This window comes from Mustela putorius, unplaced genomic scaffold (assembly GCF_011764305.1).
Source record: "Mustela putorius furo isolate JIRA1106 unplaced genomic scaffold, ASM1176430v1.1 tig00003942_pilon_pilon_pilon, whole genome shotgun sequence".
Classification (NCBI taxonomy): domain Eukaryota; kingdom Metazoa; phylum Chordata; class Mammalia; order Carnivora; family Mustelidae; genus Mustela; species Mustela putorius.
In genome coordinates, this window is record NW_025422087.1 from 15,973,816 (window position 1) to 15,997,679 (window position 23,864).

Consider the following 23,864-nt stretch of genomic DNA (forward strand, 5'->3'; position numbering starts at 1 on the left):
GCCCACCTCGCCCTGAAGGGCGGAGACACGGCCGCCCGCGTGACTCAGGGCTCCCGCCCTCCGACCGACTGAGAAGGAAGAGAGGGGAGGGGGCGCGAGGGACGGAAAGCGCTGGGGGAGAGGGAGGGGGGCGGTGTAAGGGTGAGTGATTTCCTTCCGGCACGTCGCCCGCTCCGGGGGAGGGGGTGGGGGGTTTCACTTCCGGGACGGTGTTCCGGCCCATTCCGGCCCATTTCCACCCCCGGAGGTAGGTGCTGCTCCTTGACTGGGCTCGGGCCCCGCACTCCGGTCCCGCTGCCCTGCACCGGGGCCGCCTTGCCCGGGCTCCGCCGCAGTCTGCTCCTGGGGCGCTCGGCCACTCCCCTTCACCCCACCCTCAAGGCACCGGGACCTTCCACCCCCTTGGCCCCGGGCCTGGGCTGAGTTGCCGGACCCGCCCCCTCGCCGGGCCCCTCCCTCAGGACCCCGGGATGGGCGGCCCCCTCCCCCACCGCAGCCGGGACACACCCAGATACACACACCCACCTCTGGGCTGCTCCCCGCCCGCCTACGCTTACCGCCTGGACTGGGTCCCGGGGCGCCGCCCCCTTCCCGGTGCTCTGCCCTCACCTGATTGCGCGCTCCCCAGCCTCGCGCCTTGCACCCGTGTGCTCCCCGGCTTCTCGGTGACATTTCGCCCTTCTGCTAGTTCTCGCTACCCACGCTTCCTAACGCAGGCTGAAGCCCCTCAGATACCGGAGTGGCCAGCCCCATGGCGTTCCCGATTCTCCCTCTTACAGCTCTCACCCTTCCAGTGCCGACGGTAAAGACCTTACTCCAGGGGCTTCCTCCTCACTGGGGAATTGCCGGAAAGAGCAAACAAAAAAGGCGCTGGTGTAGGCTCCAAAATAAACACATCTGAATTCATGATGGCATCGACAGAGGCTCTTATTGGATTAAAAGTTTCAAAACAAACAAAAACGCTTTGGAAAAAGGTCAGATTGGCTAAAGTTGGTTCTTGAAAGCAGTGTATACACTTCCCTACTTACCGATAAGTTTGTTGTAAACGCCGGGCTGTACTGTGAGCTTGTCAAGATAAATTCTTGAAATTTTAGATCTTAAGATAACTGTGTAATGTCTTACAAAGTTACAGATTAATGGAAACATTGGGCTGTAGTCAGTGTCTTCCTGTGGAGATTCAGACAAACTACTCTCAACCACTGAAGGCTATTGGATGCAGTTACCGGCATAGTGTTTCAGTTCTTTTTAAAAAATCTTTTAATGTAAAAATATTGACCGTACTTGGTGAATGATCTGGGGTTTTTGTTCTTGTTGTTGTTGTTGTTTTCTTTTTTAACCAGTCTTGGGGAATGAAATTTTAGAATCAGTATCATCACCACCCTGAAATTCCTAACTTTGAATTTAGGTAGAAGTAGGTTTACCTACTCATCCCTGGTTCTGAGAGTGAACTTTAAGTTCTCTGCATCTTCAGTGAGTTCTGACACAGCTGTGGCATGTTTCCTAACCTAGAGTTTGATTCAGAGCCCTAAACCCAAAGCCTTTTGGTGGGGACTCTGACTCTTAAGCTTAGAAATAGTGGCTTGCATTCGTATGGGCTATTAGCGACCTTTTCAATAATAAACCTAACTCTCGAAGTGTCTAATAAAGTATTTAAAACAAGAGGGATACCTAATCAACTCATTTGTGTTTAATTACATTTATTCAAAGAGCTTACTATTTTCTCCTCCAAAGAAACGTCGCAGGATTTTATATTCAGTGTGCAAATACTTTATGATCAAAGAACAACAACAACAAAAAAAAAACTGTCACAACTGCATTTGCTCCTTCTGTTCTGTTGAACTTATATTATGATGTTGCAGAGGTTATTAGTAAGGGACGTGTGGAAATAGCTCGAGTTTATAGAAGTCTAGTGATCCCATTTTGGTTTTAAGGGTATTTGAAAAACCTATTGGTTCTTTTCCAAGTCTAAACGTAAGGAAATTTCTCTCTTTTTACTGGGAGATTTTGAAATTTTACCCACAACTAGTTTTAAATAGATTTGAATTGGAAAGCCTGAGAGGAGTGAAATGCTAACTACTGATGATTATGGTTTCCTCTTTCAGCAGGGTTGAATGCCTGCCTACACCCTCAGGCACGACCATGGAGAAAGGTGGGAACATACAACTGGAGATCCCTGACTTCAGCAACTCTGTCCTGAGCCATCTAAACCAGCTGCGCATGCAGGGACGCCTCTGTGATATTGTGGTCAACGTGCAAGGACAAGCTTTTCGGGCTCACAAAGTGGTCCTGGCTGCCAGCTCACCCTATTTCCGGGATCACATGTCCTTGAATGAGATGAGTACTGTCTCCATTTCAGTCATCAAGAACCCCACTGTTTTTGAACAGCTCCTCTCTTTCTGTTACACGGGGCGGATATGCCTGCAACTGGCAGATATCATCAGCTACCTGACGGCTGCCAGTTTTCTGCAGATGCAGCATATTATCGACAAATGTACACAGATCCTGGAGGGTATTCATTTCAAAATTAACGTGGCGGAAGTTGAAGCCGAGTTAAGTCAAACGAGGACAAAGCATCCAGAAAGACCTCCAGAATCGCACAGGGTCACACCAAATCTAAACCGTTCCCTTAGCCCTCGGCATAACACCTCAAAGGGAAACCGGCGAGGTCAGGTAAGCGCTGTGTTGGATATCAGGGAGCTCAGTCCTCCCGAGGAGTCCACCAGCCCCCAGATAATTGAACAGAGCTCTGATGTCGAGAGCCGGGAGCCCATTCTTCGAATCAACCGAGCAGGACAGTGGTACGTGGAGACAGGAGTAGCAGACCGAGGGGCCCGCAGTGATGATGAAGTCAGGGTCCTTGGAGCCGTACACATCAAAACTGAGAATCTGGAGGAGTGGCTCGGGCCTGAGAATCAGCCTTCCGGAGAAGATGGGAGTAGTGCAGAGGAAGTCACAGCCATGGTGATTGACACCACAGGCCACGGTTCTGTGGGACAGGAAAATTACCCTTTAGCATCTTCAGGAGCCAAGGTGGCTCGGCCAACAAGCAGTGAAATTGACAGGTAAGGCTTGTTTTCCTCGTTCATCTAACCGCTGTTGAGCAGACAGCTGAAGCAGGCCCTCCGTGTGGTGCAGAGTGCATCTTCCTTACTTGATGTTGTTAGCCAAGACAAGCTGATAGTGGGGAAACTGGAGGCGTGCCAAAAGATTTGCATTCTTATTTTTTTAAAGCAGGAAGCTCCTAGTCGTGAAGTATTCACAGTGTTGTGGGAACTATGGTAAAGTTAGACACTTCCATGAATCAGGATAGCAGCTGCAGCCACACTAGGATCAGTAATTGCCAGGGCCTCCTTGGATTTCCAGGCCGGGAGCTGATCATCAGCTGGGAGCCTGGCATCTTTGCCTTTCCGTGGTCCGTTATCACACAGGTAGGTGGCCTCGGGGACTTTTACTTTCCTTTGTAGCAGTGTTTACTTTTCTTTGCCTCCAGCCACCAGATGAGAGGAAGCATGGTACCAGCGCAGATTGTTCTTTTTAGTGTAATCTCAGTAATTCCAAAGAAACTTTTTTGGATGTTTTTCCCTTTTTTTTTTTTCATTTGCCATTTGATAATATCTTCCCAGTTTTTTGTTTTTTTTTTTAAATTGATGACTGCTGGCACCACAAGCCTGAGAGTCTCTATTTTCCACCAGTGCTACAAATGCCCTATGCCTCACTTTTCTTTATCTAATATATTGCAGATGTTAGAACATTTTTTTTTTTTTGGTGGAAGTAGCAATAATTCTAATCTAAGTAAACTGAAAGACAGTCTCAGGTGAAAGAAAGAAATATTACCAACTTAGATTGGTAACATTTGTTTTTTTCCACTCTTGAAAATAAACAAGGGGCACCTGGGTGGCTCAGTGGGTTAAAGCCTCTGCCTTCAGCTCAGGTCATGATCTCAGGGTCCTGGGACCAAGCCCGCATCAGGCTCTCTGCCTTCTCTCTGCCTGTCTTTCTGCCTACTTGTGATCTCTGTCTGTCAAATAAATAAATAAAATCTTTAAAAAAAGAAAAAATAAACTAAAATTGACTGCATGAATAGTGAAAACTAAAGAAACTATTACTTTGGTTCCCACCTGGTCTTGAAAGCGACATGGGTGTCAGAGAAATTCAGAGAGCATATCCCGTGTCCGCTATAGGTGGTCTCTTCTTGCGTCCTTCAAAGTTAAAATCTCCTTGTGCACAATACTTATTGCCCCCTGTGTTAGCACTGTGTCCAGTGTCAAAACTGTATCAGAAGTAATAGCTTTGGGTGCAGAGATTTTTCATCTCCATGGTCTGTATCAGGAGTCTGAAATATATAACGAGTTACTATGGGCACTGGGGGAAGGAACAACCAAAAGCCTAATAGTTATGTAGAAGAAACAAAATAATAGACCCAGTTTTAATTTATGCTTATATGGTCTCCCAGTACTTACGGCTAGAAGCTTCTATTTAGCCTAGTTTCCCCAGGCCCTGTGGCCTATCTGCTGTGTCGTTTTGTGTTTGTTAAATTTACTAAGGCAGACCTTTCTTATTTCAGATCAGATCCTATACTGACTCCATGAAAGTATTTCTTAGTAATCTGTTTTTCTGGCTGTTCCCCTTTCCTCAGCCATGGGATAAAAAGGATAGACATCACTATTCTTTAAGTTCCTTTATGCTACTTGTCTATCTGTCCCCTTTTTGCTCCTCTTCCAACAGATTTAGCCCCTCCGGCAGTGTTGTTCCCTTGACGGAGAGACACAGAGCCAGAAGTGAGTCTCCTGGGAGAACGGATGAGCCTAAGCAGCCCAGCTCCCAGGTATGTAATGGATTTAGGGTTGCTGCAGTGGTTGAAGGAAGTGCCACTGCGTGTGAACAGAACATAACGAATAAGAAAGAAAAGATGGAGGAAAGGTAACAGTGGCCCTGTTAACTAACTACCATATTTGATTACTTCTCTTCTTTGCTCTGGCTTGTGAGCATGCAGGAAATACACTTTTGTTGGCAGCAGAGTTTGGGAAGTGAAAAAAGATGAGATTGTGGAACACTTTCCTGACTATAGGAACCAGTCTGTATTCCTGACTGAAAATAATATAAATAATCCCTGAAAACTACATGCAGGTAATTTAGGACCTGGGATGGAGAGAGTCTGATTTTGTACTCAAGTGGGTGTAATATTACATAATTTCTGACTTAAATAGTAGCATGTATTTGTAAATAAATTGCATATGCATTTTTTGTGTGTGATTGCTTTTTTTGTATGCTGGTATTTTTTCATTTTTTTTTCTTCCGGAATCTTTTGTTAGACCAAAATGTTCTAGAAAGGATAGGAATGATGTTTCCCATCTTTTTTGTAACTCTCCCTAGCAAGTAGTATAAGTAGTTGGTATTTTTGTTTATTTGTTCTCATAAGTCTGTATCACTGAAGATTTATTTTTTTAAAAGATTGTGCGCTCACCAAGTAGAACACAGTAAATTGTAAATATTTTTGCTCTTTAAAAGGAAACACTGGTGGGTTAAGATTGGATAGCTTCTGCATTGTATGATCGTATCTTATTTAGTTTTTATGTAAACCATTGGATGTTTATTGTATCCACAGTATACTAACAGCAGTAGGACGTTGTTAGAAACTGTATTTACTTGTATGTTATCATGCCAGGGTACCCGAAAAGGAAGGTAACTTCCTTTAGAAGTTAGTTTTTTGGTTCTAATAACGTGTTAGAGAAAATGTTACGAGCTTGGAGGAAAAGTAACTTCATTCATGTAATTAGGACCCGGGTTTTCTCTTCACCTCTCCGGTAGGAGGCAGTGAGTGACCCTGTGAAGGTGACTGTGAGGCAAATACATACCGCAGTGGGACAGGCCTTAATGTACTTTTAACTTAATGTACTTTTAGCTACATTAAGCCTGTCAAGTTTGTGTTTGTTAAATTTACTAAGGCAGACCTTTCTTATTTCAGATCAGATCCTATACTGACTCCATGAAAGTATTTCTTAGTAGTCTGTTTTTCTGGTTGTTCCCCTTTCCTCAGCCATGGGATAAAAAGGATAGACATCACTATTCTTTAAGTTCCTTTATGCTACTTGTCTGTCTGTCCCCTTCTTGCTCCTCTTCCTTTCCTGTGAGTAAGACAGACTAACAAATACACAGAACACCAGCAGGAAAGACTGCAGTGACTTGAGGAGCAGTGCTGGGGGAGCGGGAGTGCTCGCTGCCAGTTCTGACAATCAGTGTCCCCATAGCAAAGTGTTCTTCCGGAAAGATGAATGCACTTTTTAAAGAAGTGGTTAGAAAGAGATGACTTATTCGTATGTAGATGGGATAGGGATAAAAATGGGAGCTCTGCAAGGGGGTTTACCTGACCAAAGCAGAAGGTACAGGCTATAAAGCAAATAAGTAATTCTGTCTGAAGATGGTATTAAGAATTGAGTTTAGGGGCGCCAGGGTGGCTCAGTGGGTTAAAGCCTCTGCCTTCGGCCCAGGTCATGGTCCCAGGGTCCTGGGATCGAGCCCGACATCGGGCTCTCTGCTCAGCAGGGAGCCTGCTTCCTCCCTCTCTGCTGCCTCTCTTGCCTACTGTCAAATAAATAAATAAAGTCTTTAAAAAAAAAAAAAGAGCTGAGTTTATATACCTTAATATGTGTGAAAGTTTATTTTTTTTAAAGATTTTATTTATTTATTTGATAGAGAGAGAGAGCACAAGTAGGCAGAGAGGCAGGCAGAGGGAGAGGAGGAAGGAGGCTCCCTGCTGAGCAGAGAGACGGATGCGGGGCTTCATCCCAGGACCCTGAGATCATGACCTGAGCCGAAGGCAAAGGCTTACCCCACTGAGCCACCCAGGCGCCCCTGGAAATAATTTATATGAAATGTATTCATTATATGGAATAATTCACTTAAAAGGATGACTTGAAAGACTTAAAAATCAAGTACATTTAAAAAGATAAAATGATAGCATAGATAACTAAAATGCATTTACTTTCTTCTTATGGACAGTGCTGGTATGATACTTAAAGTTAAGCAGGAGTTTTTTTTAGAGAATAGATACCCTCGAGATTATGAATAGTATTGTAAGTTTGTAATGTTTAATACTAGTTAACGTTTACTTAGCTACATTAAGTACTTTAGCATATTAACTCATTCAGTGCTCATTGCAACCTAGCTGGCAGGTGCTGTTATGATACTCATTTACAGATGAAGAAATTGACACAGGAGTAATTGCATAACTTGCTCATGGTCACACATGAAGTAGGATTCAGATTTGAACTCACATTTCAGCACCGTTAATTGCTACACAGGGTAATCACATGCACTCACAATGTTTCATGGTATGTTTATTGTGTTTGATTCTCCTGAGAATTCTCTTGAGAGAATTGTTGAGCTGGAAGAACATGTACTAACCTTTTAATTTTGTGGATGAGAAAACTAAGCCTCAGAGAAGTTATTCCGTGCTTTGTCCGGGAACTTTTAGTGGGCTAATCCTTTGTTCTTTATGGGAGTTCAGTTTTGATTATCTAGGGAAATGGAGCAGAAAGAAATGTTATATAAAACAAATGAGAAATAATCTAAAACCTCAGGCTTACTATTCAACACTTGACTTCACATACTGCTTCCCAAGCCTGCTGAGAACTGCTTCTGTTCTGTTGGAAATGCTGGAGACTGTTGTCAGTTTACATACGTGAAAGGAGACAAAACTCATTTTTAGAAATTCAAGAAAAGGGCACTGAGTTAGATACGAGTTAGATGAGTCTTTCTCCAGTTAATCCAGAGTGAACTTTTGCATTTTCTTCTCTTTGCATTGGTACGTTAGCTTCTGCCAAACATCTGTAATTGCCTCATACGTTTTTATACTGCTTATATATACATCTAAGCTTTTTATTCAAAACATTACATTATATATATGGTATTTATGTGTATACATATGATATTTCAGAAGTCAGCAGACTGAAAATATCAGTAATTTCTGAATGGTGAGGTTTTAATAAAGAATTTTGAATGAAAATCATTTATAAATCCAAAATGTTTAGGGGTGCCTGGCTGCCTCAGTTAGAAGAGCATGTGACTCTTGATCTTGGAGTCATGGGTTCAAGCCCCAACTAAAAAAGTAATAGTAATAAACTTTCCAAAAATAGTTATAAAAAGCAAATCCAAAATTTTTATATGATTCATTAAAAGAAATATATTGTTCCCACTCTCAACTTCCAGGTAGGAGGAGCCCTTATTTATTTCACATATTAAAAAATTTAACCACTTTGTTAATATTCATATTAGGTAAAACAAAACAAGGTCTTTAATTGATATTGATGAATTACTGGGTTTTTTAGAGGTGGTAGTAGTAGTTTGATTATATTAAGAAAAATAATCTTTGTCTTTTAGAGATACTTTAGTAGGAGATTTATGGATGAAATTATGTCTGGAATTTTCTTCAAAAATAATATGAGAGGGGCACCTGGATGGCTCAGTCAGTTAGGCATCCAACTCTTGATTTTGGCTCAGGTCATGACCTCAGGGTCATGAGATGGAGCCTGTGCTCAGTGCAGGAGCCTGCTTAAGATTCTCTTCTTCTCCCTCTCCCCATTCCCCTGTGGCTCTCTCTAAAAAATAATAATAATATGTGAAAGGAGAGAAATAAGTTAGGTTAATGAAGAAAAAATTTTCCATTGGATGATAATTTTTGGATGATTGGCAATTCAGCATACCATTCTACCTAAAATTGTTAATGAAAAGTTAGGAAAATATGTATACTCTGACTGTCATAAGGAAAAATAAATCAGAAAGAAAAGGAAAGCTTTCCTTTTCAGTAATCTGAAAGGTTAGTGATGTAATTAATAGCAGCGTTGTAATGCTGCTTTTATAATAATTGCTTTTTTTAATGTTTTAGATATATTTGTTACCACAACATAAAAAGTTTAACTTTGGCAGGGAGATCGTTTTAAAAGAGAGATTGGAGAGATAATATATACATCACGGATTATTCTATTTTATTTTATATTTGTCAGAGAGAGAGCAAGCGCAAGCAAGGGAGCAGCAGGCAGAGGGAGCAGCAGGCTCCCTGCTGAGCAAGGAGCCCAAAGCAGGACTCGATCCCAGGACACCCTGGGATCATGACCTGAGCCAAAGGCAGACACTAACTGACTGAGCCATCCAGGCATCGCAGATTATTCTATCTTAATAATATGTTTAAATCAACTCAAAACCACTACAAACAGGTGTATAAAGCGAGACGGTAATACGTCTGTGCGCCGTATTGCCAGCGTAACCTTCAGGGTAAGCTGTTTGAAAAGTGAATAAGCAGCATCATGAGGAATATGTATTGATCCTATTAATCTTTGTCTGGTTTTTGTTCAGAAACTATATCTTTTATTCAAAGGGCAAAATCAGAAACCAAGTCTTACACTTCTTTCTCTGTAGTTATCGGTCATTGTCTTTGGTGGACAACGGTCAGTGAATACTTAATGAGTATCAATTAGTGAAAAGGGTACAGGAAGGAATAATTGAGTTAGTAAATCCATATCTCAGCCTTGTTTCCTTTCCCACCTCTTCTGCCAATTTGCTCCAAGGTCAGTTACAGTTTGAGTAGAACGAAAATCCTATGTATTGGTATGGCACTAACATATTTTTGGGTAAAGAACATTGTTACTGACAAATTGTATATCTTTTGTAAAGGTAGTTACTGCAGGATTAGATTTTGGTGTTAATGATAGTACCACAAATAGAATTTATGATGTGTTTGCCACACATAATGTGTTCTCTGCCATCATATATTGTTATCATTGGCCATGTCACATGTGGCTATTTAAGTTTAAATTTTAATTAATTGAAAACAATTAAAATTAAAAATTCAATTCCTCAGTCGAACTAGCCATATTACAAAGGCTTAAGAGGCACATATAGGTAGGAGCTACTGCATGAGATGGTACAGGTTATAGAACATTCCCATCATCACAGAAGGTCCTACTGGGCCAGCACTGCTTAAAGGCCTATGTGATCGTTGAGAGTCCAGAGGATGGTACCACTGGCCTAAGGTTCTCCTGTGACTGTAAAATACGACATTCAGCAGGGGTTTGACGAGCAGGCTGGTTGTCAGCCCAAGTAACTCTGCTCTCTTGCTCTTTGAAAGAAATCTGAGTGTCCTAAGATTGTTCTTTGTAGTATTACATTAACATCTTCAGCTACATGTTTTTTGTAGTATTTACTTTCCTGTTTGGATCTCTCCTAAAAATTAGCAGATGGCTTAGTATGAGAAGTGAAAAGAGATTTGATCTCTCTTAATATGTATACTTAAGCATTAGTATTCTTTCTTGCTTTCCTCACCTGGCACAGGTGGAGGAGTCTGCAATGATGGGAGTAAGTGGCTATGTGGAGTATCTCCGGGAGCAAGAAGTATCTGAGCGGTGGTTCCGGTACAACCCCCGTCTCACCTGCATCTACTGCGCCAAATCTTTCAACCAGAAGGGGAGCCTGGACCGCCACATGCGCCTGCACATGGGTATCACACCATTTGTCTGCCGCATGTGTGGCAAGAAGTATACCCGGAAAGATCAGCTGGAGTATCACATCCGCAAGCACACAGGTAACAAACCCTTCCACTGTCACGTTTGTGGCAAAAGCTTCCCCTTCCAGGCCATCTTGAATCAGCACTTTCGCAAAAACCACCCTGGCTGTATACCCCTGGAGGGGCCTCATAGCATCTCCCCTGAAACAACTGTCACGTCTCGAGGACAAGCTGAGGAAGAGTCACCTTCTCAAGAAGAGACAGTTGCTCCTGGGGAAACTGCCCAGGGCTCTGTGTCCACCACTGGGCCAGATTGAAACTTTGAGGGGGAGGGGGCAGACCCTCTTCCCCTTTGGGCCGTCAGCAGCCAGCATCAGGGCCCTGGGCTGGTACTTAGATTTACAAAATGCCACATCACTAGATCGGAAGATGCGCCCAAGATGTTGCCAAACTAGAGGATGAGCAACATACACAGAAGCACTAGAGGCTCTTCCCCTCCTCCTTCCCACCTCATCCTTTGGAAAATAATCAAGCAAATCAACTTTCTAATTCAGGGATCAACAGCCTTGGTTTGTTAACTTTATAAGAAAAAATTTTTTTAACAAAACAATGATAAATGGTCATTTATCTACCAGTCATGTTTGAACACTGTACTTTGGTCCATATCATCCTGGTGGCTATAATTGCCCGGATCTGAAAAAACAGCAGGAGCCTTGGTCATCTGAACCAGCCAGCCACAGGAGAGAAGGAAGTAGTCGGGACGGCACCAGGGAGGAGGCGTCTCTCCTCTTCCCTCCCTGCCGGAACATGCAGTTTCACATTTGAAGAGAAAAAAAAAAAAGGTATCCTGGTGGTTCTTAACTGCTTTGAAAGGTTAGACCTTACCTTCGCTCTGATTAGGCATCTGATACTTTGCCTGATTGTTTCCTGTAAGCCACCATCTTGGAGCGGTGTTGTCGTGGGCAGCGTCACCTGAAGCACTTTAGGCAACTGGAAGTGAAATGAGCAGCAGAGTGTTCGCAGTAGGTTCTGCTACATTTGGGGGCTTGAGTGTCCCACTGAGGAAGAGGGGAGCAGGGAAGGAAGTGGGGGTTTCTGTGTGAATATCAAATGGTGCAGAGCACTGCCACTTCCTGGTCGGGATTTGTACCCCGTAGTGCTTAAATCTCTTTGGGTGTTAAGAAATGGCTCTAGTCCAGATGAATTAATGTGTTAGGCTGAGTACCAAAGTTTCATCCAGTCTCTGTGGCTCCTCCTTTCACATAACAGCAATATTATACATCAAAAAGTGTCACTTTCCAGTGAAATGAGCCTGGACTGTATTTTTAAATCTACAGGTCTCCATATTTGATAACTTTTATATGAAGTTTTAAACACATTTTTTCTGCAATAGTGTGGTTGAAGAAATTCAACACTATGGTTCTTACTGCAACCACAATTCCATTTCCTTCTACACATGTAAAAGTTTATATTTTCAAGCCAATAGAAGAACCTCACTAAATCCATGTCTTGCGTCTGCAAACCTAGTAATTCATAAACCCATCATCAGCAAATTGCTGGTGACTCCAAGAGCTTTGCTTTTTAATAATACACTACAGGGCATTCACCAGAAAACATCATGCACAATCACGTTGCAATAAATTGATCAAAGGATCAGTTTTGATCAGGTTTGGTTACTTAATCATTCCTAAGATTTTTAAAACTTCAAGGGACCTTTTTGGTAATTCTGGGGATTTCTGAGATTCCTAATCCAGCACTGAGAGTCAGAAAAAATTTACCAAACATGTAGAGTTTTAGATTCCCTGTCTCGCATTCAGAGAACGGAGGAGGATTAGTAAGGGGTGCAGGCAAGGAGATGCTTACAGTGCAAATAGAAAAGAGAAAAACCCATAGCGTATCCTAATGGATCATTAGTGTTTTAAGAGTATTTAAATATGCAGTGGTTTGAGTTATTTTGGTGCAGAGGCATAGATGATTGTAAAAGAGATCCGGGGCAAGGCTGGTCATGCCTGCACCGGTGAGCCATCTGTGAGAACGTTAGTAGCGTGCTCCCTTTCTGAGAATGCTCTGTGGTATGTGGAAAGGTGGGTGGAAAAGAATGGCATTTCTTTGATGACAGGAATTAGAGTGCAAAGAGTAGCTCCTGAGCAATCTGCGAATTGTACGTACACACAAAGCTGCACCGTGTCCCCAGAGAGTGGTTATTTTCCCTTCTGGAAGAACGTGGAAATGCTTCTTGTAATAGGAATGTAATGATGCTACCATGTGATAAGAGCCTACCCTTACACAATCCGGCGAAGCGGTCTTTTGTCTTTCGGAGACCTAGACTGGAGCATTCTCCTCTTTAGCTGGGCAACAGCATGATAGGGCCATCTTAGGGACCAGCTATGCTCTGTGGCATAGAAGAGGATTTGAAATTAGCCTAAAATCTGTAGGGAAACCTTTTAGCTGGTCATCTAGGCTGTCCGTGGACAGATTTTGCCATTACTGAATAGGCAGGCATGTGAGAAGGACAGAATACGCTGCTGTCGATGGAGCTTTCAAGCCTACCAAAAAAATGTTAAGTCCATCCTACTTGTGAGAAGTAGTATGCTGGAAAGTTCTTTATGCTTTGTTAGTTTCTTAGATTTTTCTGTGAGGAAATAGAGCTTTTTTAAACTGTTACCAAATTGTAAAGGCGAAGTGCAGTCATCTTTGTCAAGAGAGACTTTGCAGCATTTGTACTCCAAGTACTCCAGCCAGAGGATTAGCAACTGACCTTTTAAATGAAGTCGGGGCTGTTTAGTAGATGTGGAAATGCTGTGAGTGTTTCGTGGGTTCACCTCCCTTCCCATTCATTTGTCATAGGTTTCTGCTGTATTGATACTGTGAATAGAGTGCTACCAGGTCTTCCGGGACCACAGCAGCACAGTCATGTTTGCTGGTTCTCACCTCTTAACTGGCTTAGCCCAGAGCCATGAAATTCGTGAACGTTCAAGCCAGGCTAGCTTTTAAACAAATAAAAGTTTCTGAAAGCAATTTCCATGTTAGCCAGAAAAGATATTATTATTCTAAATAACTATCCAAGATTCTTATTCAGGTTCACTGTGACATTGTCCTAGTCCTTAGCTAACATCACTGTAGGGTCATAGGGTTAGTAGTGTTCTATCTACATTAAGGAATAGCTGTATTGGTGTGTGCACAGAGGATACCTCTCTTAGGGACGTACTAAATGGACTATAGCTAATGCCGAAAATTCATTACCAAATCTTAACTTGCACATGTCACCTTGTGAAGGGAACTGCATTAGCAGTCAGAGCTAAATCATTATTAAGTACTTAAATGCCATGAAATAGCAAACACTGGGACCATTTTCATTCATTGAGTGGCACTTAATAGCAAAGGAGCTACCCAGTATTGTCAGCAAAAGAAGAGAGATGGCAGTATATTAATCTGTTTTCATTCTAAAAGGTACCTTTTATTCTCTCTGAATTCTGATACCAGTATCTCGATGTAGCATTGGCACGAACAGGAACACTGTTCTTGGGCAGAAAGGCTCTTTCTAATGACTTGTTCTCTCTTTACTCAGAACCATATTTACCTCTGAACCGAGCTGAGTTTTATTTTATGTAATTTGTCAACTACCCCCATGCCATCATTGTACCAGACAGTCAAATCGAATCTTGAATAAGTGAAAATAAAGGATAAGGATTGGAAAAAAAAAAGGGAGATAGCAGTTGAGGAAAGTTTTCTTGTTACTTTGTTTTTTGGTATTTTTACATGTTTCCAGTTCCCTCTTTATCAGTGAAACAGAGTTTCCAAAGATGTTATGACAATAGAAATAAACCAATTTCCTCCCACCTTCGTAGTAGAAATCTGGCCTTAGATGGAAGTTGGTCTGATGGAAGAGTGAAATCGTGAGCCCCATTCTTAGCCAAGTAGTCTCTGGTCAAGAAATACTTTTAAAAATTTCTAGCTGTTACTTTAAATAGTTAAAAGCTATTTCTTTTAACTAGTAAAAATTTTATTTTGTTTGACTAGAAGATCTAATTTAAAGAAATAAAAACAACGGGTAATGGAAAGAAAATTAAATTGAACAAAGACAGCCAGTCTTCTTAATTGTAGTAGAAGGCATTTAATCAGGAAAGGGTTGGAATCCTGGAAGTTTTTCTCTCTTTAGATCCAACAGACAGGTGTGTTTTGTTTTGTTTTGTTTTTCCTCTTCCTCAGATGCTCTTCTCATCTACTTACTGGTTTAAGGCATAACAGAGAGGTCTTTATTGAACTTGTCTTTGAAAACAGGGCTCTTTACCTTTGCCATTTGGGAAGGGTGCACAACACAGAAGTACTTTAGTTGCTGAGATTTAGAAATGGGACACAAAGCTATTAAGTCAGGTAAACCCTTGGGTTCGAGAGGATGCCCCTTAGCAAAGTACATCCCGAGAATTTATGAATCAGATCAGGGTTCAGCAGACTGAGGCCCCCAGGGCCCAATCCTGAGGCCATCTGTTTGTCTAGAGAAAGCAATGGTGGAATGGGGACACACCTGTTCTTCAGGTATTGGTTCTACTGTGATGGCAAGGTCGAGTGCTTTGTGACTCAGATCACATGACCAGCAAAGCCTGAAGATGTACTGTTTGTCACTTGACAGAAAAGTTTGCCAACTGCAGAATTAGATTTGAAACAGTGACCCCCAAAATTGGCACTTCTGCCATTTTGTCTTTATAATAGTTTGGTTGAGCTTTTAAATTCGTGTTGCCATGTATGCATCAGTTTCTTGAAAGAGCTTGCCAACTTTTTCCAGATCTTTGTCTTGTAACCCTCTCTGTGTTCCTTTTTAATGATACCCATTGCTTTAAAAGCATTTGGAATAGCCTTATGATCTGTCCTTGCCTTGAAGGTGCAGGTGGATTAAAGTTTAGGATGGTAGTTACAGATGTAACAAAGTAATTTAAAAAATAATTCCCGTGCATAATAATGTAGGATTAAATGAGTACCATGTTTACATAAAATACTGTAAGAAAAAAAGTTAATGATTTTATAAGTAAGTTTTGCCATTCCTCTGAGATCACTTGAACTGATTTGCATAATAATGGCAAGAATGAATTTTTTCCCATTAGTTTTAAAAATTAACTTCTGTTATGAATAAGTGGTTTGATTCTTAACCTAAAATACTGTCTTTCTAGATTAGAAACCTCTACCCTTTCTCTGTACGACAAACCTTCATTTTCATTTCCTCAAACTCACTCTGTTCAATGTGGAGTAGTAAAAAGCCAAATCTCCTTCCCTTCCTTTATTTTTTTCCCCTCAATGAATGTTTTAAAATATGATGAAATCCCTGAGGATTTCAAATTGCTCTTAGACCCATCTTGCAATTTCTGTTACTATCATTTTTCTAAATATGTACTGGGCCATTATTTATTTGCTCTCTGAATGTTCATTCTTACTGTTCAAATAGCTTATTTATGCCAGATGTGCAAAACATGGAAGATGTCGGGGTGAATATAAACAGAATTCCTTATAAGAGGAGAATATAATTGTTCCCTGTATGGAAACCATGCATAGACTTCTGAGTTAAATTTCTTAAGACAAAATGTTCTAGGCCATGCTGACACAATGTAGTGAATTTGATTCGTCCTTTGTTGTCAGCTCAACCAACGCATACCAAGTTCAGATGACCTAGCCTCCAGTAGGGCACCTCTCTACTAGGCATTTTGTTCCTAAAGTTCCTTTTTTCTGAGTTGGACATTAGTAAGTATTATGTGTATGATATGCCCGAGGAGTAATAGACAACCCTGAAACTGTAAAGTTCCAGAATAGGTTAGAACTCCCTTGTCTTAGAGCACTTAGAGTAATACAGCGTTCTTGACATTGTGGAGTGTTGCTTTTCTGATTAATCTGGGATATAGAACTTGTGAAAGCAATTGAATTTAGAGAGCCCAGTGAACCATCTGCCTCCAGCTCCACGTGAGTTCTAGGGAATAGTTGTCATTTCTGTGTGAAAGCATTGAAAACAATGTTGTGTGCCCAGCATGTGGGCAGGGCATTATGACTTCTTTGTTAATTACCAGTCTTGTGTTTTGCCTTCTTTGCTTTCTGGAGTTTCTCTGTTTTTAGTCTTCTCCTTTTTAGGTAGTGCTTTTCCCAGGACCAGTCTTTACTTTGCAGTAAGTGGGTCTTCTTGCCCAGGACAAGCCAAAGTTGGATATTATGAGTCCTTTAAAACACCTGACTGACTTATATTCCAAAGGATGTAATTACTGACAACAGCAGTGGTCTCCAAATCTGGAAGATATCTGCAGACTCTCCAGTTTTCTTGTGTAGGCAGACTTCCTTCTCCCTCAGCTGGGAGGAACAGCAGTGACTTAAAAGGCAGTCATTACGTGAAATGTGTAGTTTCTTCACAGAGTACGTGTAGTGTCTTCACAGAGTACATACGTGAATAAATTTCTTCTCTCGCATCTTCCTCATTATCTGTATCACAAGTACTTCCCATCTTCATGCAGTTGAGAAGGGCCGGCTCACTCAAAGAGTGGAAGCTTTAAACAACAGAGCTGAGTTATAAAGGCAGAGCAATTCTTGAAAAATAAAACTTTCCTAATGCTTGCTTCTTCATGTCTACTCAGTAAGTCCTGTTGAGGAGGCTAGAATTCACCATCCAGTGAAGGGAGCTATATGTGCGGCATCTGTGTGGACAACAGCACAATTTAATAAACTGTGAATCTTCGAACCTGAATTAATCCCTAATGCCAAAAGTCCGAGTTTCTCGTGGAAAAATATTTCCTATTCTGTGAAATCACTTGTGTGATAAGTAGTATGCAGGAGACTCTGTTCTATAAAGTAAATATTAAGTACTTTTTAGTACCAGACCATGTGCTTGGAATTTATATAACAAAATGGATTTTAGACATAGTTTAGCTGTGGCTTCCTATATTGAGAGTCCTGAATCCTCTTGGCTAGAGTCTGGATATATCTCTTTTATTCACCACAGAGATCAAAGAGAAGGGGACAGACTCTACTGTCCTAAGTGCTTTAGTGGCATAATCACAGTTAATCCTCAGAATAAGCCTGTGAGGTGATAACAGTAGAACTAAAAATAGTTGAGTTTTTTTGAATGCTTACTACGTGCCAGGCACGGATCCGTGTGTCTCACATCAGCTAACTCACCCAGTCCTTACGGCAGTCTCGTCAGAGCGACACTGTTACTCTCCTTGCTTTAGGGAGGGAGAAACTGAGGCACAGAGAAGTTTGACCCAGGCAGTCTGACACTAGAGTTGACACTGTACTAGACTATGTTGGCTTTAAACGGTGTAATTCTACGACGTTTTATAGATGAAGAAACTTGAGGAGCCTGGGGTTACACAATGAATAAACCGCAGACCCAATAGTTTCTCATCTGATTCCAAAGCCCAGACTCCCTCCACTACATCCTATTGACTCTGTTTACTTACAACAAGTTGGGGTGAACTGGAAGAAACAATAGCGAGTAACTACTGCTTTCAGTGAATTTTTAACTCAAGAAAGCATGCTTGGAAGATTTCTTCAGAAGATAAAGTCTCTGAGCAGATGTTGGATGGGGGATATTTTCTGGGGGTATTGCTCATTGACTCAGGAGTCACCCATTTGGTAGGGACAGTTGTGAATCAGTTCAAGTTGCCACCAAGGCAAAAACTGAAAGATAGCATTCCTGTATACCTGGCTTTGTAACAAACTGCCCTAAACTACAGTGACTTAAAATAACAACTTTATATGTCTTATGTTATGAATCAGAATTCAGGAAGGGCTCATCTAGGCAATTCTCTGGTTCCCTGTGGTGATGACTGGGATCACCTGGGTATTTAGTAGGTGGCTGGGCTGGTCTCCAGTGTCCACACCGATCTCACAGGCCTGATGCCTTACGGGATGGCTAGAAGATGGGGCTCAGCAGGCCTCTTCTCCCTGCCTGGAGTCTCAGGGACCTTTCCATGTGGTCTCTCCCTCCATCAGGGCAGTCCAAGACTTACTAAATGGCAGCTCAGGCCTCCCAAGAGGCTGGGCAGAAGGTGCCAGGCCTCCTGAGTCCAGGCTCAGAGGTGGCTCCCATAGGGTCACTGCCATACACTGTTGGTCAGAGGAGTCACTGGTCAGCTCAGATCAAGGGGGGAGGAAATACCTTACCATTTGATGGCATGTGTGTCAAGGATTTGGGACCACTTTAATCTGTCGTAGGTACCATTAGGTTATTGATTTCTCTGGACTTCTCTGTTGGGTTAGTTGTTTGTGCCGTAGAAACCACTTAGGATGTCTATCTTGGGTCAGTCAAGGAGCTAGAAGGAGAATGAGACAAGTACTCAGAACAGGCTTCGTTAGCTACACACCCACTGAGTTTCATTTATCTAACAGCAGAATTTCCATTTTGTTCTTATTTTGTTCCAAGTTCTAAGTTGTGACCATTTGCTGGTTGTTGTTGTTTTTCTGTGAAGCTACAGTAACTGTACATAACTGAGCCAGAAACACTCCAGAGGGAGTAAAAAGCTTGCTGTTAGAGATGTCAGCTGTATTTAAGTTTACAAATAGGCCCAAATGCCTGTGGTATGGAAAAGTCATATGGCTACTAAATCTCTTGCAACAGGAGTTTCTGTTGAGTGGCTGCATGGATCATGTTCTTGAGATCATTGAAAGCTTCACCCACACGTCCTCAACCCACCTTAACTGCCGCCGCGCCGCCTCGGGCGCAGGTCTGTGCTGGGAGATGAATAAGCTCATCCCGTTTCCCATCACCTTTCATGTGGGAAAATTCATTGCTCAATTTAATCTGTTGTTAGTCCTTTAAAATTAGCAGTTGCTGTCAACCTGTCATCTAAAGGAACAGATCACTGAACTGTGAGGATTTTTGTCATTTAGGGTACTTTATTTAAACTCCTGCTGCCTTGTGCTAGTTTAGACTATTGCTGTGACAGAAGAAATATGGGTAGATAAAAAATTCTGCTCTAAAAAGGATCACCCCTCCCCCAAATCAGTATGCTTTGTAAGAGAAGAAAGATTTGGGATTATCTATCCATTCCGTGGGCAGTGGGTTTCTGGAGAATTAGTGGTGAGGGCTTCTTGCTGGTCATCCCCAGGTATCAGAGAGTAAAGAGGTCTCTGTTCCTGAGCCCAGGCCTCAGGAATTGCAAATACAGGAAAAGGTACTCAGGGCCGATGGCTTAATATAGGGCTCTACAAAATGCTGGGAAAGGAAAAAGACTTCGGCATTTGTAGTTGGATTGCCAGGGATGAAATGTTTGAGGTAATTAAGCATCAGGATTAGATTTTGTCATATAAGGATTGGGGTAAATTTCAATGGATTAAAAACAAACGAGCCTTAACATTTTCATTTTGACCCACATTTCCACTCTGATGTACCTCAAAGTATGCTTTCTGTGACAGAGAAGCCTTTTAAAAATACTTTCCCAGGGAATGAAAAAAATCTTACAGTGGTCTATGGAGAAGTCTCTCATTCCATGGGGGACAGCTCTTTGTGTCCTCCTCCAGATTCTCTGTGATGCTTAAGTTTGAAATCCTCTGCTGGTGGCATGAGAATGAAGTACTGTGGTCTTGCTTTGCAGAAGTGAACAGAGTCAGAGGAAAGGACACCTGTAGACCGAGATCATACTGAGTCTTTCAGCATCTCAGGCTGGTCTCAGCATTCTGCGGGAATAGAAATTCCTTAGGGTTTAGATTTCTGCTCTTAGCTATGTCTTAAAGCAGATGTTCATGACATATTTAAAGATGATCTACTGAGTTTCCTCTAAAGCAATGGAGTCCTCACTGTAGTGGTTGTCTACAAACCAGTGCAGAAACAGAATTACAACACAGGGAACAAAGCTTAAAGGGTGTTTCCTCTGGAAGCCGAGACGCTCAAGCAGGGGTCACTGAGAGTGTGGCTGAATTCTCCATCTAGAACAGCTATCAGTGAGATAGCAGAGATATTTAGGATTTATATGGTATTTCTAATATTTTTTAAAAAATGATTTTAAATCATGTAACTTGAAGTTTTAAAAAATGAGCCTGTTTTCTTTTTGGAAAACTGGCCCAATAAAAATAACACTAATAGAACTCAATCGTATATGCATGTGCATTGAACACAGAGTGGTATACTAAAGATAGTTCATGCAAATAACTTTTGTGGGAAGTTTGGCTATTTTCGTAGTATCTTTTTTCATAAATGTATGTTTATAAATATATTTACTCATCCACTATGACCTTGGTAGCGTTAGAAGCATTTGTTAGCTGTATCATTGATTCTGAAAAATCTGATTTTTGGCATAGTAGACTATGAGAGCTTTTTGTTGCTTTGTATTTTGGCTAAGAAAATTATTTCTTGCACTTTCTATTTATAAAGATGTTATAACACATTGCACCCACTTAATGTAGCTGTTGTTTAGAGACAAAAAAAAAATGTAGGTGTTAAAGTGAAGTGTATGTTTAAAAAGCCTGGCCTAAAGAGGGACCTCAAAATAACAAACTTGGCTTGCATCTCCCTGAGAAGAGCTGGGGTTGGATATCAAATTTAGAGTAAAAGGAGCAGTTGGGGTGGGCATACTTTTGCTGCAAGTTGCAATTTTCTTGCGAGTTGCCGTGATGTGTATGTGATTGTGTGTGTGTGTGTGAGAGAGAGAGAGAGAGAGAAACAGGTGTCTGATGAAGGCATATAAGTCAGTGTAGAATAGTCTACCTCCCATTAAAGACTGAGCATATTGCAAGATTGCCCTATAGCCCTTTGGGCAGGAAGCTGCATTCCTCAGCCACTGTCCACCTCGTCCCCTGTTATACTCGCTTCAGCTCCTCTACCTCTGAGCACTTGGCTGAAGAAAGAGTGTGCTTTTTGTAGCAAAGCAAAGGAAAAGCCGGACACACAGTCTAGAGGCTGCAGTAGCACAGTTCTCATGGTCATGTGCCGATACTGGTACTTAGCTCCAGTGTCCGGATCCAACGCTGTCAGAATCCTTTGGTTTAGTGCTTTTATCTGCTGGCTTCTGATTGGCCAGAGTGGCAGTGCATGTGGAATCTTTCTGGTTTTTTGTTTTGGTTTGGTTTTTTGTTTTTATTTTTGTTTTTTTGTAAAGATGCACCAAACTCCTTTTAATGATATGAACATTTTGTTTGAATCCTGAGCTGTGTTTTTCGTTCATTGCCATTGATGGTCCATTCCTGAGGGACCAGATGGTTAACCATACTTGCCCAATGATGAGCCTTTTGCCAATATCTTGACACAGAGGGGTGCGTGACATGGGGTTTTGGATCACTTGTTTGACTTTTAGCCACTGCAAAGAGATAGTCCTGTTTTTAATGCCTCTGCTGTTAACAGTAGTCAAGATGGCCTCACCTGGATGCTGCGGGTGTCAGGAAACTGGGTTTCAGTAATTGTCACTAGTCACACCACCTGACCTTGAAATCCGGCTGTGATGCTCACCTGTCTTACCGCGTGGGGCACTAGTACACTGAGCCATGCTGGGTTACCTGCATTTGGAACACATGTTCTAGCTTTGGAAGGACTCTTGGCCCTTTCATGGATCTGTGGCGCTTTCCACCTTTTCATTCGAAGGCACTGGCTGATGGTAACATCTAAACGGGCGTTCTCGGGTTAGGAGCGAGAACGAGAGGGTGATCTGTTTTCAGACGTGCAGAGGCTGGCCTCTGTGTTTAGGTACTGGCTGATAAGTATTTGCTTTCCTGGTGACTGGGAAAGGCAAGCAATGATACAGTGTGAAATTCCAAATAATGAGATGGTCATTAGTCCTCGGTGACCAACGATCTAGTGGTCTGCCTGAACACAGCATGAGTTCTGGAGGGAGATGAGGCAGGAAACCATGTGAGTCTACTCACCACAGCTATTGTTTCTCTTCCTTTCTTTTCTGCATGTGTGCCTCTGTGTGTGTGTGTGTGTGTGTGTGTGTGTGTGTGTGTGTATTAAAGCACAAGGACAGGACCGGTGGGCAGAAAGAGCTGTCCAGCTATTGAGATTCTAACTGTAGAATAATTGTCAGCCTGTAAGCCATGCTAATATCCTAGACTCAGGAATTAACGCCTGCTTAGGAATCCTCCTCCCTCTGGCTTATCTTTTTGGGCCAAGTCTGTTCTAGGCGCGTGCCCAGCTGTTTTGCTATAACATATACTTAAGTGCAGACTTACCTAAATATGAAATGTACTGTTGGCAGTGTGACCTGTTACAGCCAAAGTGATTTATTTAAAAACAAAACAAAAAGTGAGAGATGCCTAGGTCATGTCTTTGGGGCACGTATTAAATCTATGAATCTGAGAGGAAGCATGGAGTCTTACCTTTCTTCCCTCTGACTTGAGGGAACACTGGCCTGCATGCTTCTTCTTACTGAGCCAATTGGCCTAAGCCAGTAGTTTTCCATCCTGGCTGCACATTAGCATCACCTGGGGCATGTACACAATGTCCCCCCACCCCGCCCCGCTGGCCCTCATGTTGAATTGGTCTGCTGTGCAGCTTGGACTTTAAAGCTCCCCAGATGATTCTAGTGGGCAGCCAAAGTTGAGAATCACTGGCCCGGTAATCTTGAGTGGTCTTCAGCAGGATAACCTCAATCCTGTTTTGTTTTGTTTTTTTTGTCATATTGGTATCCCAGCATGACTCTGAGTTTAAAGTTGGCCAAGGCTCAGGTGGTAAAATGGATCATCCGTTTGTCCTCAAAGTAGTTCTGGAGAGAGATGTTGCCTTCCATCCAGTTTGGTCTCCATACCAAATACCAGGTGTGCGTAGGTAAGCAAAACAGATTTTCAAAGTCAGGTCTCTAGAATCCTCTTTCCTTTGCATATATGATTTGAGTGGAGATTTCTCAACTGTGCTAGCTAACATAGAGCACTTGAACTTATTAAAAGGGCCAAGCCCAGCCCACCTAGGATGATTTCTATTTGTAAAATAAACAGGAAACATTATTAAAGTTAATGGAAAAAGAGAAGGATCCTTCCTGGGGGTCATGGTGATACATTTGATTATTTGTCTCTTAGCCGGTCTTCTAAGTGGGATTTCAATGTAAAGTGGCTTTCACTTTGGGTTTTTTTGTTTGTTGGGTTGGGGGTTTTTTTGTTTGTTTTTGTTTGTTTGTTTTTTGTGAATGATATGCACTAGCTAAGGCTTAAATATTTCTGAATTTTACATGAAATGTGAAATGAGTCATTTTAGTATCTCTATTCTGGGTGTCAGAGACCTAACCTGGTAATTTCTAAATGAGGTTCCGTATCTTTCTTTCTTCCCACACCAGCTAGTAAAAATGCCTGCCCATGGCAGCTTCGCACATGGTAATGGGAAGGGGAGAACTGTTTGATTACCTTACAAGTGCGACACCCTCTCCCCATTCAAACTGACTAGCTACCAAGTGATTTCTCATTGATGATAGAA

At 42.0% G+C, this 23,864-nt stretch overlaps 1 protein-coding gene across 5 annotated transcripts; it reads left to right on the forward strand.

Annotated features, from left to right (window-relative positions):
• The first annotated feature begins 69 nt into the window (after positions 1–69).
• Positions 70–22,405, forward strand: ZBTB37 (zinc finger and BTB domain containing 37). 5 transcript variants are annotated; one of them, XM_045069777.1, is made up of 5 exons: positions 75–247; positions 780–974; positions 2,103–3,062; positions 4,726–4,825; positions 10,327–22,405. In XM_045069777.1, exons 3-5 carry the CDS (start codon positions 2,140–2,142, stop codon positions 10,813–10,815), a joined length of 1,512 nt encoding a protein of 503 aa, XP_044925712.1. In that variant the 5' UTR covers positions 75–247; positions 780–974; positions 2,103–2,139; the 3' UTR covers positions 10,816–22,405. The 5 variants fall into 5 exon arrangements, with proteins under 5 accessions (XP_044925714.1, XP_044925712.1, XP_044925713.1 ...); XM_045069778.1 differs by having other exon boundaries at positions 2,106–3,062; XM_004761938.3 differs by lacking the exon at positions 780–974.
• Positions 22,406–23,864: the final 1,459 nt, after the last annotated feature.

Bases quoted from the DNA above. Each gene is read 5' to 3' on its own strand.
- ZBTB37 (XM_045069777.1), top strand. From the start codon at position 2,140: ATGGAGAAAGGTGGGAACATACAACTGGAGATCCCTGACTTCAGCAAC. The intron at 3,063-4,725 runs GTAAGGCTTGTT...CTCTTCCAACAG, and splicing joins ACAAGCAGTGAAATTGACAG to ATTTAGCCCCTCCGGCAGTG. The intron at 4,826-10,326 runs GTATGTAATGGA...CACCTGGCACAG, and splicing joins CTAAGCAGCCCAGCTCCCAG to GTGGAGGAGTCTGCAATGAT.